The sequence below is a fragment of the Tursiops truncatus genome, chromosome 17 (genome assembly GCF_011762595.2).
Source record: "Tursiops truncatus isolate mTurTru1 chromosome 17, mTurTru1.mat.Y, whole genome shotgun sequence".
Classification (NCBI taxonomy): domain Eukaryota; kingdom Metazoa; phylum Chordata; class Mammalia; order Artiodactyla; family Delphinidae; genus Tursiops; species Tursiops truncatus.
Genome location: NC_047050.1, coordinates 11,607,494 through 11,621,743, shown reverse-complemented (window position 1 = coordinate 11,621,743; position 14,250 = coordinate 11,607,494). Strand labels below are relative to the sequence as shown.

The window sequence follows — 14,250 nt, the reverse complement described above, 5'->3', positions numbered from 1 at the left end:
TTGTTAAAAAGAAAGCTAGTTAGTTGGTGGGAATGTAAATTGGTGCAGCCACTATGGAAAACAGTGTGGAGGTTTCTCAAAAAACTAAAAATAGAACTGCCGTATGACCCAGCAGTTCCACTCCTGGGTATATATCCGAAAATGCAAAACTCCTAATTTGAACACATACATGCGCCCAATATAGGGATGGGGGAGTGGGAGGTACAAACTACTGGGTGTAAGATAGGCTCAAGGATGTATTGTACAACAAGGGGAATGCAGCCAATATTTAGTAATAACTGTAAATGGAAATTAGCCTTTAAAAATTGTATAAAAATTTAAAAAGAGAGAAAAATTATATTTTCCTAAAATATGAAATGCAAGAGGTTGGAAAAAAAATTTAATGAAAAAATACAACAAACTAGTGAATGTAACATAAAAGAAGCAGACTCACAGGTATAGAGAGCAAACTGGTGGTTACCAGTGGCAGGGGAGGGACAAACTACTGGGTGTAAGACAGGCTCAAGGGCATGCTGTACAACACAGGGAAGAGAGCCCGTATTTTGTAGTAACTGTACATGGAAAGTAACCTTTAAAAATTGTATAAAAATAAATAAAATTGGGACAAGACAAAAAAAAAAGACAGCTAGTTAGAGAATATAGATAAATCCAATTTGAGTGTAAAATGTCTTCTCTAGATTTTTTTTAAAAGACTGGAAGAAAAAATATCAATGATAATTATCACTAGAGGTAGAATTATGGATAAATGTTGTTATCTTCATTTTTAGTGATTTCCAAGTTTTGCACAATAAGTAAATTATTTTTTTACTTAATCCTTTTAAAAATTCCTTGGTGCTTTGAAGAAAAAGATATTCCCATTTTTCCCAAAAGTAGCTAACCTGGAATTAGATCAGATATGAAAGATCAAAACTGAAGACTTGAAAAGCATAGCACAATACAGCAATTACAAAGAAGCTCCCCTTTATTTATTTTTTTAAATCCCTCTACCAGATTTGGTGATGCTATCTCATGTGGGTTAAATGACAACTCCTGGTCATTTGCAGTGTTTGTCTGTATGTCTGTCTCTCTCTAACAATGCAGGCCTAGAACACAGGCTACCCTTTCCTAAGGCCCAGCATCACAAGAGAGTTCTTTCATAAAATCAGTGTGATGCCTGTCCATTCCCAACTGCTTATGCTGTAGAATAGGGAATGGAACATTCCAGGTCTGAGACCTGATTACCAGGTCTCAGCAGGAAGCTTATGTCTTTAATTGGAGGCACTCGCCAATCACAAAATAACTATCACTAGCAGTACAGGAAATATCATCATTGAACCTCCTCTGTACCTGTAGGTTTTCTTAATTTCTTCATTTGATGCTCCCTTATGCAGACCAAGAATTTCATATAGAGCTTCTCCAGATGTTGACATAGTCCGCTGTCTTTGGTTAGGTGTGTTACATGCCATTTTCTCAAGCTGCAAAACCAGAGGGGAAATAGCCGTGAGGGTTATGCATACTGGATCCCACTCTCTCAAGGGAAGATAGTTCATTTCTGACCTTTTGTAAACTGACAGTCTGAAGTACATCTTTGTGTTAGCTGCAAAAGGAGGGGAGAAAAAGTTTAGGAAAGCCAACACGAGAGCTTCAAGTCAGTCAGGGTTTTAAAGGCTACAGGCAGCCATGCAAATGGAATATGGCTTTGTCCACATGGGTAAATAGAAGCAAAATGTTATCTAAATATCCAGCTAACTCGTAATTGTTAAAAGTCAGTCCACCCAAGTCAGGCATATATAGATTTTTTTGGTCAGAATTTGCATAACTCCTTTTTTGTATCTTTTCCAAATGTAGCCAGCAATGGAAATAATCATCTATTTTACGTTGACTCTATTGGCCTAGCCGTTGTTAGAGTATGAGTTTTTGAAAGCAAACAAACAAAACGCAAAAAAACAACTTTCTGTAAGTATCAAAAAAAAAAAAAATCCTGGTCTCATCTAAGAGCCTGGTTAGAACTTCTCTGCAGCTGTGGGATACCAAGTCCCCCAACAGTGCTCATGGGTTTGGCACACGAGATAGCACAGCACAGAAAGGGCTGTGCTGTCCCAAGTCCCAAGGAGCCATCTTCCTGCTGTGTTCTGGCTCTAGGGGGGAAGCACGGAGAAGCAAGCACACTGGGGACATTCCTGCGTCCACACTCAGCCTCGCCAAGCCTTAATGTCTCACTTGTAATATGAGGATAATAAAGCCCACATCATAAGGATACCTTAAGAATTTAGAAATAATGTGTGTAATGTACCCAGGACATAGTAACTTCAAAGAACTATTTTTATTAAAGGAGGCACAGTGTGTAAGTCAGAGAGTGCACTGTAGTCAGACCCTCTGGGTTGGCATATTGGCCTTGCCATGACCAGCTGCATGACCATCCCTATCTATAAATTGGAGACAAAAAAGTGTCTAAACTCATAGAGCTGTTGAAGAATTAAATAAGTTAATATATTAAAAAACAGAAACAAATACCAATGTTCATAGCAGTATTATTTGTAAAAGCCAGATAAATGAAAATGTGGTATGTACATACAACGAAATGTTACTCAGCTATAAAAAGAAATGGAATTCTGATACATGCTACAATAAGATGAACCTTGAAAACGTTATCTAAGTGAAGTAAGCCAGTCACAAAAGGACAAATATTGTATCTGATCCCTGTTATATGAGTACCTTGACTAGGCGTATTCATAGAGACAGAAAGTAGAACACGGACTACCAGAGGTGGGGGGGTGAGGGGGAAGTGGGGAATGGGGAGTTATTGCTTAATGGGTACAAATTTCTCTTGGGGATGATGAAAAAGTTCTGGGAGTAGATAGTGGTGATGGTTAAATATCACTGTGATTTTACTTCATGTCATTGAATTGTACAGTTAAAAAAGTAATCTTTATGTTGTATTTTATCACAAAAACAAAACAAGAAAAAATAAATAAGTAAAATTACTTAGATTGCAAGCTCCTCTGACCAGAAGTTCCTTGAAAATTACTGTCTATCTCTGGGCTTTGGGCTTTGGGCAGCAAGTGCTGTATGCATGTATATACCAGGGCTCAGGAGATGGCATCAGGGTTGTGGTGATACTCATGTTCAACACAAGGAATCCCTGGTGACAACAGTGGCAGCGGCAGACCCAAATGGGCACATCCCAGTGGTAGATGGGCTGGGTTGAAGCCAACCTTCGAGCTCTGCTTCCACCAGACTAATGACTGAACCGCCACAGGCAAGAGCAGAGCCTTCTGGATGTCATTTGGTGGGTCAGGGTGGTCTTAGAGGCCCCTGAGACCGCAACATAGCACAGTGAGTGCTTGTGGTCCTAAGTAATTCGATTAAGAAGGACAACGTGCCGGGCTTCCCTGGTGGCACAGTGTTTGAGAGTCCGCCTGCAGATGCAGGGGACACGGGTTCGTGCCCCGGTCTGGGAGGATGACACATGCCGCAGAGCGGCTGGGCCTGTGAGCCATGGCTGCTGAGCCTGCGCGTCCGGAGCCTGCGCTCTGCAATGGGAGAGGCCACAACAGTGAGAGGCCCACGTATCGCAAAAAAAAAAAAAAAAAAAAAGGACAATGTGAAGAACTTCAAAATGTTTTTGTGAGCATTTAGCTTCTTGAGGGGAGAAAAGGAAGCCAGTGCTGGAGAAAGTCAGACCCCAAGCAAAAGTCCTGCAGCCCTGAAGACACTGGGGGAAAAAACTGACTTAACAGAGGACAACACCCCAAGAACAAAGGCTCCTCTTTTGGCATGACTGTGTTGCCCCCTCCTCAGTTAGCCTTCCATGAAGGTGGAGCTTCTGGAGGCCAGAGGGGCCCTAGTTCCAAATGTCTGGTTCACACAAGGACAAGAGGAGGAGGAATCCTAATTTTGCTTGCCACAAAACAAAATCCAGCAGATGTCCATACTGACTGGCAGCCACTCAGTAAATCGTAGCACTTATTTTCACTACTGCTCTACCTTACCTCTCTTACCTACCATCACAATTTCCCTAGCAAGTAAGTAATTCAAGACTTGGGGCTGGGTCATTCATCCCTGGGTTCCAGTTCTGCAGCTCAGCCCTCTCTTGGAACCACAGCCCAACCGAATATTCACAACTGAAGGAAAAGTTGCCCAAGTAACTGACAGCCTCCCTACTTCTTTTCGGTCCCCCTCTCCTGCTGCCACCACACACATATGCTCATGATACTGATGCTCTGCCCTACACTTCCACCTAACTGTTCCCAGGAATGGAGGCGACTGGTGGGTAGGTTTCTCACTAGTCACACTAAATGCCATGAATGAATGGGATTTGGAAAGTAGGGATTTCTGTGTGGCTTGGTAGACAAGGAATAGGACCACAGTCATCCTACTTGTCTCAGAGATTTTAAGATCTCGCTGGGTAGCAAGATCCCCAAAGTCACTAACTAAGAATATATCAACACTGGGGCTTCCCTGGTGGCGCAGTGGTTGAGAGTCTGCCTGCCGATGCAGGGGACACGGGTTCGTGCCCCGGTCCAGGAGGATCCCACATGCCGCGGAGCGGCTGGGCCCATGAGCCATGGCCACTGAGCCTGCGCATCCGGAGCCTATGCTCTGCAATGGGAGAGGCCACAGCAGTGAGAGGCCCTCGTACCGCAAAAAAAAAAAAAAAAAAAAAAAAGAATATATCAACATAATGATTCAAATCCTAGGACCGTAGAATATGGAGTTAGAGGTCATCTAAGCCAACTTAACAAATGCCTTTTGGGGCATTCTGACCAGAGATCACTGTAGCAGACAACTTTACTATTAGCCTATTAGCTCTCCTTTCTCCTCCTACTGCTCTGCAGCACAGGCAGGTGAGACCTGCCTCAGTCTTACGTGATCTCAGTTGAATAGACCAGGAGTGTGTACCTTACCCAAGCCAAGTCAACCAGGTCAACCAGAGTCCTCCCCTAAGATTTTTTTGTTTTGTTTTGGTTGTAGAACAATCTCTCAGATGGTAAAACTTGTAAAATGTAAAATTTGGGTATTGTTGGCTGGCCTGAAATGAGAGAGATTGAAACAGACCTGCAGAAGAAGAGAAGTGGCAGGAGATGGACAGAGAGCCTTGGTGGGGTTCAGTCCCCTGGTTCCAGTTGTTTTCGGGTACACTTGCAACGCATTCCCTCCCACAGTTTGTCCATCAACCCTTCCTTGGGTTGAGCCAGTAAAATTCCTCCCTGTACACAAATGCATATACATTGTTTTCTTTTGAGCATGCCTTAGCTATAAATAGATTCTGGTCACTGTCAACCAATACTCCTTAGTGTCATGTACCTCAGTCAAACATCAGTAGCTGTTCCCTGAGCACCTTTAAGCCAGGCTTAGCCCCTGTGGATTTTTCTTAAATCACTGCAACCTACTCTACCTTTAAATTGAAAGTAGCTTGCAGGTACTTGAGAATGAATACTTCAGGGACATAACAATGGTATATATATATATATACATACATACACTAAGGTATTCAAACCAAACAGATTCAGATATAGTGTATAGACATTGCTAGTATGGATAAAAGAAGCAGTGATAAATCTGGGTCAAGACATTTTCAGAAGGGAAGTTTGTAGAGAGCTAGTCAAGAGAACTAAGAAGAAATAAAAATATGAAAAATAGTTACCTTTATTGCTCTCTATATTCAAAAGAAAGTTTCAGTTTGAGGGAATAAAATGTATTCACTCTTCATCGTCTATCTCATGAAATAAGAGAGAGGCCATGGCTTGCATAAATCAACAGATTGTCCTAAAATCAATTTCAACAAGGCACAAACATGCACAGTTTCCCAATTTTGACTGGGACTTTATTTTTCCAAGACTGCCCCCTAAAGTTATTCCAGGTGAGGAACAAGAGAGGGAGGTCACTTGGCTGGAGGAGTCCTGGTCACCAGGCTGGAGGAGTCCTGGAAACAATCTGGGGTTCCCCCTTCCCTGCCCCACAGCCATCCCTTTATATACGCCTCTCCCCAATGGAAAAAGAAGGCAGATTCCATGTCTCAAATAGTTCTGGACATAGAAACTCACGCCCAAGAAGACATGGTAACTGGCTATTCCTTTGGTTTATGTATTTTTTCATATCATCCTTTATTTAGAAATCTAATCACACTGTAATCTATTCCTGCTAAGTGAAATCCAGTAGCTGACTTTCTTTATGTTGTGGATTGAATAATATTCAGAATAGGTTGTTACAGAGTTCGGAATTTGTTTATTTTCTGTTTCATCTTCTTTGCCCTATTCCCAAGAGATCAAAATATTTCTTTTTAGACGACAACATCAACGTCTCTTATTTGAGGTACTTAAAAAAAGTTACATCAACATTGGAACACAAGAAAAAGATAGTTGGTCAATAGCTGGTCAGTGTTGTTAGTAGTTGGCTGACTCTATAAACTGAACCATAAAGGAACCCAAAGACTGCAGGGTTGCTTTCTGTGTGTCAAGCAACAACCTGCTATTTTTCTGTGCCCTTGCTGAGCTGGAAACCAGACTCTTCATATATTATTAATGCAGATGACATTTAGTGTCAAATTCAATAGAGTAATACATTGAAACCCTTAGTTGTTTATTGTGTGAAAATAAAGACATTATGCCAAGAACATACTAACTACAGAGCAATAGTCAAAACATCTCCTAAAAACTCTCCTTAAACTTAAATAATGGAGTCATACCCTTGTTTAATTCCTTATATAAAATATAATCTTCATGAGTTCTTCCTCTGTAGCCTTTTGAATGCTAATATTCCTATTCAAAACTCAAGTCTTTATTATTTATTCATAGTCTCTCATCTGTACTATCCTATCGAGAAAAAGCTGTTATGCAAAGTTATTAAGTAATTTAATTTTGATCATGATAAGTGCATGACACTTAATCATCTGAACTTAAATTACTTTCTAGCTGCATTACAATCCATTAATATCATAATATCTTAAACCACTGACCACTAAAGTCACTACCAAGCCACATACAGCTTACCTGTCTCTTGATAAAGATATAATTGAAAGAACGTTCAGCACTCCAATGGTGACAGACATCCAATTCAAAATAAACACATATTTTAAAGGTTCCAATTCCAGGAGCCCTACAAATGCTGTTCTAAATTTTTCGTGTTGACATGAAATGTTTCCTTCAGAGTAAAAGAAGCTTCACCTCTGTCTATTATGTGAATTCTGAAAATGGAAAAAAAATCGAACTATGCCTTTCTTGGCAGGGTCCCTTCACGGCTGAGAAAATGAATGTGAGCAGGGGAGATTAGATCATTAAACAGCAAAAACACTTCTGATGGCTGTGATTGGAGGAGCCAACATGTTTCACCATTTTTTAATTACTTCTATAATTCCTCTATAGAAATCTGTTTATTGGAGCAAGATCTCCTTATTCAAGGGGCGTTGTATCTTAAAGCTAAACACACATCCAAAATGCTAACCTATGTTTCAAAGTAATAATTCTCCCTAGTGTGGTTACAGTTTGCTATTGAAAAATAATTACCTCTTGACTGCACTGGTACTTCTATAAACAGCAACCTGAAGATGAGACAACTTGGGAATCTTACAAATAACCCATAGTACCTGTTCCTTTAACTCCGATTCTGTGTTTTCAAACAGGAATAACTTGCTGTTTTCGGCTGGTCTGGAAATAGATGTGCAAAGAAATAAAGAAAGGCAACAACAAGGAATTGTTTCATACCTGTTCCGCTCTTTCAGAGTAAACGGCTGCTCCTTTCCGTTGTTCCCATGCGAGCTTAAGCGGGTCAATGGCGTCGAGTTACTTTTGATTTGTTACTCTATCAGCCAATTGGTTATCCCTCTGGAAAACATAACAAAGAGAGAATAAAACATGCATGACCACAAAGCTTGCCATTACAAGGCATCCAGTGATACCAAAATACATGCTACCTCTAATTCAATCATTAGTCAACTGTACAAGGCATCCAGTGATACCAAAATACATGCTACCTCATATTCGATCATTAGTCAACTGTACAAGGCATCCAGTGATACCAAAATACATGCTACCTCTAATTCGATCATTAGTCAACTGTTGCTTGGCTCAGCCAGATGCTGCTATGGAATTGCTTCCAGGTTTCCACCAGAACTTTCAATCAAGAAAATGTGCTATCTCCTGACATGCAGAGTGGGTTCTTTTTTTTTTTTATTGAGATATAGTTGACATATTTAATTCGTTTCAGGTGTACAATGTAATGATTCAATATTTGTATATATTGCTAAAAGATCACCACGGTAAGTCTAGGTAACATCCATCACCATACATAGTTACAAATTTTTTTTCTCGTGATGAAAACTTTTAAGATCTACTCTCTTAGCAACTTTCAAATATGCCATACGGTGTTATTAACTATAGTCACCATGCTGTACATGACATCTCCATGGCTTATTTTATAGCTAGAAGTTTGTACCTTTTGACCCCCTTCACCCACTTCACCCACCCATTACCACGACCACGCCCCCCCACCCCCCTCTGCTTATGGCGCCCCCCAATCTGTTCTCTGTATCTGTGAGCTCAGGTTTGTTTGTTTTCTTTTAATTTCACATGTAAGTGAGATTATATAGTGTTTGTCTGAATTATTTCACTTAGCATGATACCCTCAAGGTCCATCCATGTTGTCATAAATGGCAAGATTGCCTTCTTTTTTATGGCTAAGTGATATATACCACATTTTCTTTATCCGTTCATCCATTGATATACACTTAGGTTGTTTCCATATCTTGGCTATTGCAAATAATGCTGCAGTGAACATGGGGGTGCAGGTATCTATTCGAGTTAATGTTTTCTTTGGATAAATACCCAGAAGAGAAATTGCTGAAATATATGGTAGTTCTGTTTTCAATTTTTTGAGGAACCTCGGTAGTGTTTGCCATAGTGGATGCACCAATTTATATTCTTACAAACAGTGCGCAAGAGGCTCCATTTTCTCCACATTTTCGTCAGCATGTGTTATTTGTAGACTTTTTGATGATAGCCATTTGGACAGGTGTGAAGTGATATCTTACTGTGGTTGTGACTTGTATTTCCCTGATGATTAGTGTTGTTGAGCGCCTTTTCATGGCCCTGTTGGCCATCTACATGTCTTCTTTGGAAAAATACCTATTCAGATCCTCTATCCATTTTTTATTTGGGTTGCTTGCTTTTTTGCTATTGATTTGTATGAATTCTTTATATATTTTAGTTATTAGCCCGTTATTGGTTATATGATTTGCAAATACTTTCCCCCATTTTGTAGGTTGCCTTTTCACTTTGTTGATGGTGTCCTTTGCTGTGCAGAAGGTTTTTAGTTTGACATATTCCCACTTGTCTATTTGTGCTTTAGTTGCCTTTGCTTTTAATGTCAAATCCAAAATATCACCAACACCGATGTCAAGGTGCTTACCACCTACATTTTCTTCTAGGACTTTTATGGTTTCAGGTCTTACCTTCAAGTTTTTAAACCATTTTGAGTTGATTTTTCTGTACGGTGTAAGATAATGGTCCAGTTTCATTCTTTTGCATGTGGTTGTCCAGTTTTCCCAACACATTTATTGAAGAGACTGTCCTTTCCCCAGTGTATATTCTTGGCTCCTTTGTCATAGATTAATTGACCATACGAGCGTGGCTTTATTTCTGGGCTCTGTGTTCTGTTGCATTGATCTGTGTGTCTGTTTTTATGCCAATACCCTACTGTTTTGATTATTATAGCATTTATATTAATAATATAGTTTGATATCAGGGAGTGTGATGCCTCCAGCTTTGTTGTTCTTTCTCAAGTTTGCTTTAGCTATTCAGAGTCAAAGTGGGTTCTTTTTAATTTTATTTTCCTTTGGTCTAAGCCTAGTACTAATCAGTTGCTTTAAAATTACTGGAAGGACCATATAACATTAATAAGGGTGAAACTCTAATTTCTCACTACATTAATTCACCTGTTTTTATAGCTGAACATTTTACCCTAATCTTAGTTAAAAGGCACTGATTCACAGTGGTGACTGAGGTGGTTTTAAGAATTAGGGATTTCTTGGGACTTCCTTGGTGGTCCAGTGGTTAAGACTCCACGCTTCCATTGCAGGGGGCATGGGTTCAATCCCTGGTCAGGGAACTAAGATCCTGCATGCCAAATGGCACAGACAAAAATAATTAGGGATTTCTTGTTAAAACAATGGTCAAAGTCTCATATAAAATAGAAGGTCACAAGAGAGAATAGTTCCCTATGATTTTGAGTAAGATCGTACAGACTGAAAAAGTCTTAAGTCAAATGAGACAGGTATTACTCCTGAATTTTGCAAAATGTGGTCTGGCTCCTGAAGTTGAAGGTAGTGTTTAAGTTTGCTGCTTAGTATGACAGGTAGCAAATCCTAGTGCTATTTTGTATAAACATTTCAGAGCACTCTCACCTCTAGATATCGTTGTTTTTCTTCAGATACAAAGGCTATTTCTCATAGATCCTGATTTCCAGCCAGAGTTTAGAAAGCAGCCCATCATCATGCAGATAAATGGGGCAGGGGTGGGGGGAACTAAAGACATGTAAAGCTAAATACCCAAGTTCCATCATCCCTTTAGCTTAAGGACAAACGTCCTTTTTTTTTTTAAATTGAAGTATAGTTAATTTACAGTGTTGTGTTAGTTTCAAGTGTACAGAATAGTGATTCAGTTATATATTTATGTGTATATATATATATATATATATATACATACATATATGCATGTATGTATTCTTTTTCAGATTCTTTTCCATTATAGGTTATTACAAGATATTGAGTATAGTTTCCTATGCTATACAGTAGGTCCTTGTTGTCTATCTGTTTTCTATATAGTAGTGTGTATATGTTAATCCCAGACTCCTAATTTATCTCTCCCCCACCCACCCTGCTATCCCCTTTGGTAACCATAAGTTTGTTTTCTGTGTGAGTCTATTTCCATTTCATAAATAAGTTTGTTTGTATCAGTTTTTTAGATTCCACATATAAGTGATATCATATAATATTTGTCTTTCGTTGTCTGACTTACTTAATATGATCATCACTAGGTCCATCCATGTTGCTGCAAATGACATTATTTTATTCATTTTTATGGCTGAGTAATATTCCATTATATATATCTATATATCTATATCTATATAAGTATGTATATAGATATATGCTACATCTTCTTTATCCATTCATATGTCAATGGACATTTAGGTTGTTTCCATGTCTTGACTATTGTAAATAGCGCTGCTGTGAACATTGGGGTGCATGTATCTTTTCAAATTAGAGTTTTCTTTGGATATATGCCCAGGAGTGGGATTGCAGGCTCGTATGGTAACTTTATTTTTAGTTTTTTAAGGAACCTCTGTACTGTTCTCCATAGTGGCTGCACCAATTTACATTCCCACCTACAGTGTAGGAGGGTTTCCTTTTCTCCACACCCTCTCCAGCATTTATTGTTTGTAGATTTTTAATGATGGCCGTTATGACTGGTGTGAAGTGATACCTCATTATAGTTTTGATTTGCATTTCTCTAGTAATTGGCAATATTGAGCATCTTTTCATTTGCCTGTTGGCCATCTGAATGTCTTCTTTGGAGAAGTGTGTATTTAGGTTTTCTGCCCATTTTGTGATTGGGTTGTTTGTTTTTTGATATTAAGCTGTATGAACTTTTTGTATATTTTGGAAATTAAGCCCTTGTCAGTAGCATTGTTTGCAAATATTTTCTCCCAACCCGTAGGTTGTCTTTTTGTTTTGCTTAGGTTTCCTTTCCTGTGCAAAAGCTCTTAAGTTTAATTAGAAGGGCAGTGTCCTTTGATGAAATGAAAATAGTTGCTATATTAATATGGTGAGATTATGGGTGATGTTTTTTAAAATTGAGGTTTAAAGCCTCAAATTCAGTTTAATATATAGTTTTAGTAAAATCCATTATTTTTACACAATTAACCACTCTCTTCTTAAATCATTACTTTTTAATTTTTTAATATTGGCTAAACCATGAGTTTATAGTTTTTTTAAGTATTGCAAAACTCTTAGGTGAAGTAAAACTACAGCTGTTTCTCAGAGAGAAAACATAGTTTCTTATTCATCTAGTCATTCAACAGTCGGTTACCTACTAGGTCTAGGCATTGGGCTAAATGCTAGAAATATCCTGGTAAACAAAACCAAACACAGACTCTGGGTTTGTGGTTTACAGAGTTACAACCTACCAATAGGACAGATATTAATCAAATGATCGCTCAAATAAGTATAAAATAAGACTTTGGAGAGATGTAAGACTATGTAAATCAGTGGAGCAGGGGAAGATCAGAAAACGCTTCCCTGAACAAAAATAACCAAGCAGATAACTGAAAAGAACTAGATGAAGGGATTGTTTGTAGAAGCAAATATATTCTAGGCAGGTGGAAGAGTACATTCAATGGCCCTGGGCACTTAAATTGAAGAAATAAAAGATTCATGCTGATGTGTGCTCTAATACATAGGATGTCAGCACATGCCTATACACATATGGCTTCTGACATATAATCTAAAGATACAGCCAGAGATTAATGGAACCATATTCCACTAAAACAGGTTAGGCTTTCTAGAAATGGTGCGCTTCAAATGATATTTGTAAAGGGACATAACTCATGGTAAGCACATAAATAACTCCTTGATGCAAAATGCACCAAATGTACTATAAAAGCATTGCCAATGTAATCATTGAAGTTTGAAGAGGGGAACCTAGAAAATATTCCAAGATTGAACCAATGTGGCCTTTCTAGAAAATTGGAGAGAGAAGTCTGTGTGTGTGTGTGTGTGTGTGTGTGTGTGTGTGTGTGTGTGTGTGTGTTTGGGGGTGGGGGCATTGCATGCAAATTTTCCCTGTGTATTCTATTTATGGGGTCTTCACTATTCCCTTAGGTGCTCCTAGAGACCTTTTATATACCTCTCTGAATTACCACATGGGGTTAGGGTTATTATAATAAATGACTAGTACCAATACATCATCATAGAATCTGCAGCAGGTACTAGATGAATTTGAATATTTGACTAAAATAATCTAAGAATCATAAACATTAGGTTACATAGTGTCTAATGTAAACTTCATATATCAGCAGGTGCAAGCACCACTCATTTTGAACATGTGATGTCCAAGGGCACATAGTTCCAACAAATAAATCCTAATCTAAACAACCCAATGCAGTGAACAAAGGCATTATTATCGCTATCACTGTTACTATTATTACCCTTCTACATTATTATTATTATTATTATTGCTATATATGGAATTCAGGCCACCCACTTTATAAATTTCATGGGACGAGTCATCTGGGTAAGCTTCATTCTGTTAAGTGAATTTAGAAAGGAAAAAGATAAGTTATTGCCTTGACTGTGTAAAATTAAGAGGCTGTTGGCGACCACTCCAGCAGCACCTCAAACAAAGTTACGGAACAATTCTGGCAATTCTTCTATAAAATCAAGTGTTTATGTTTCAGAATGCAAATTGGTTAATTCCTATTATGTTGCCTAATTTTCCAAAGTTAAAAAATGTCCCTTTTAAAAAGAGGTTACAAAGGGGATGGAATTTTAATGTGCCTAAATCTGTAAATATGAAGAAAGCATAGAATCATAGAAGGCTAAGGGAGATGGTAACCACAAATCAAAAACCTACATAGATATACAAAAGCTAGAGAGAAAGGAAAACAAGCATACCACTAAAGAAAATTATTAAACAACCAAAGAAGAAACTAAAAGAAGAAAAGAACAGAGAAGAACTATCAAAACAACCAGAAAGAAGCAACAAACTGGCAATAAGTACATACCTATCCATAATCATTTTGAATGTCAATGGACTAAGTGTTTCAATCAAAAGACATAGGGTGGCCGATTGAAAAAAGAAACAAAAAAACAAGATCCATCTTACAAGAGACTCACTTCAGAATTAGACACACACAGACTGAAAGTGAGAGGATGGAAAAAGATATTTCATGCAAATGGAAGTGACAAGAAAGCAGAGGTAGCAATACTCATATCAGAAAAAAAAACGACTTTAAAAGAAAGTCTAGGGGCTTCCCTGGTGGCTCAGTGGTTGAGAGTCTGCCTGCCGATGCAGGGGACGCGGGTTCGTGCCCCGGTCCGGGAAGATCCCACATGCTTCGGAGCAGCTGGGCCCATGAGCTGTGACTGCTGGGCCTGTGTGTCTGGAGCCTGTGCTCTGCAATGGGAGAGGCCACAGTGAGAGACCTGCGTACTGCAAAAAAAAAAAAAAAAAGAATATAACAAAAGATAAAGAGCATTATATAATGATAAAGGGATCA

The 14,250-nt window shown here is 38.7% G+C and overlaps 1 protein-coding gene across 1 annotated transcript in view; it reads right to left on the bottom strand.

Annotated features, from left to right (window-relative positions):
- Positions 1 to 13,265, bottom strand: part of DNAJC5B (DnaJ heat shock protein family (Hsp40) member C5 beta) — a 60,354-nt gene extending 47,089 nt beyond the window's left edge. Inside the window, exons 1-3 of the mRNA XM_073794455.1 lie at positions 13,236 to 13,265; positions 7,683 to 7,802; positions 1,327 to 1,454 (exon numbers count right to left, since the gene is read on the bottom strand). Coding sequence (XP_073650556.1) covers positions 1,327 to 1,445 — 119 coding nt within the window. The 5' untranslated portion in view covers positions 1,446 to 1,454; positions 7,683 to 7,802; positions 13,236 to 13,265. The remainder of the gene's footprint in view (positions 1 to 1,326; positions 1,455 to 7,682; positions 7,803 to 13,235) is intronic.
- Positions 13,266 to 14,250: the final 985 nt, after the last annotated feature.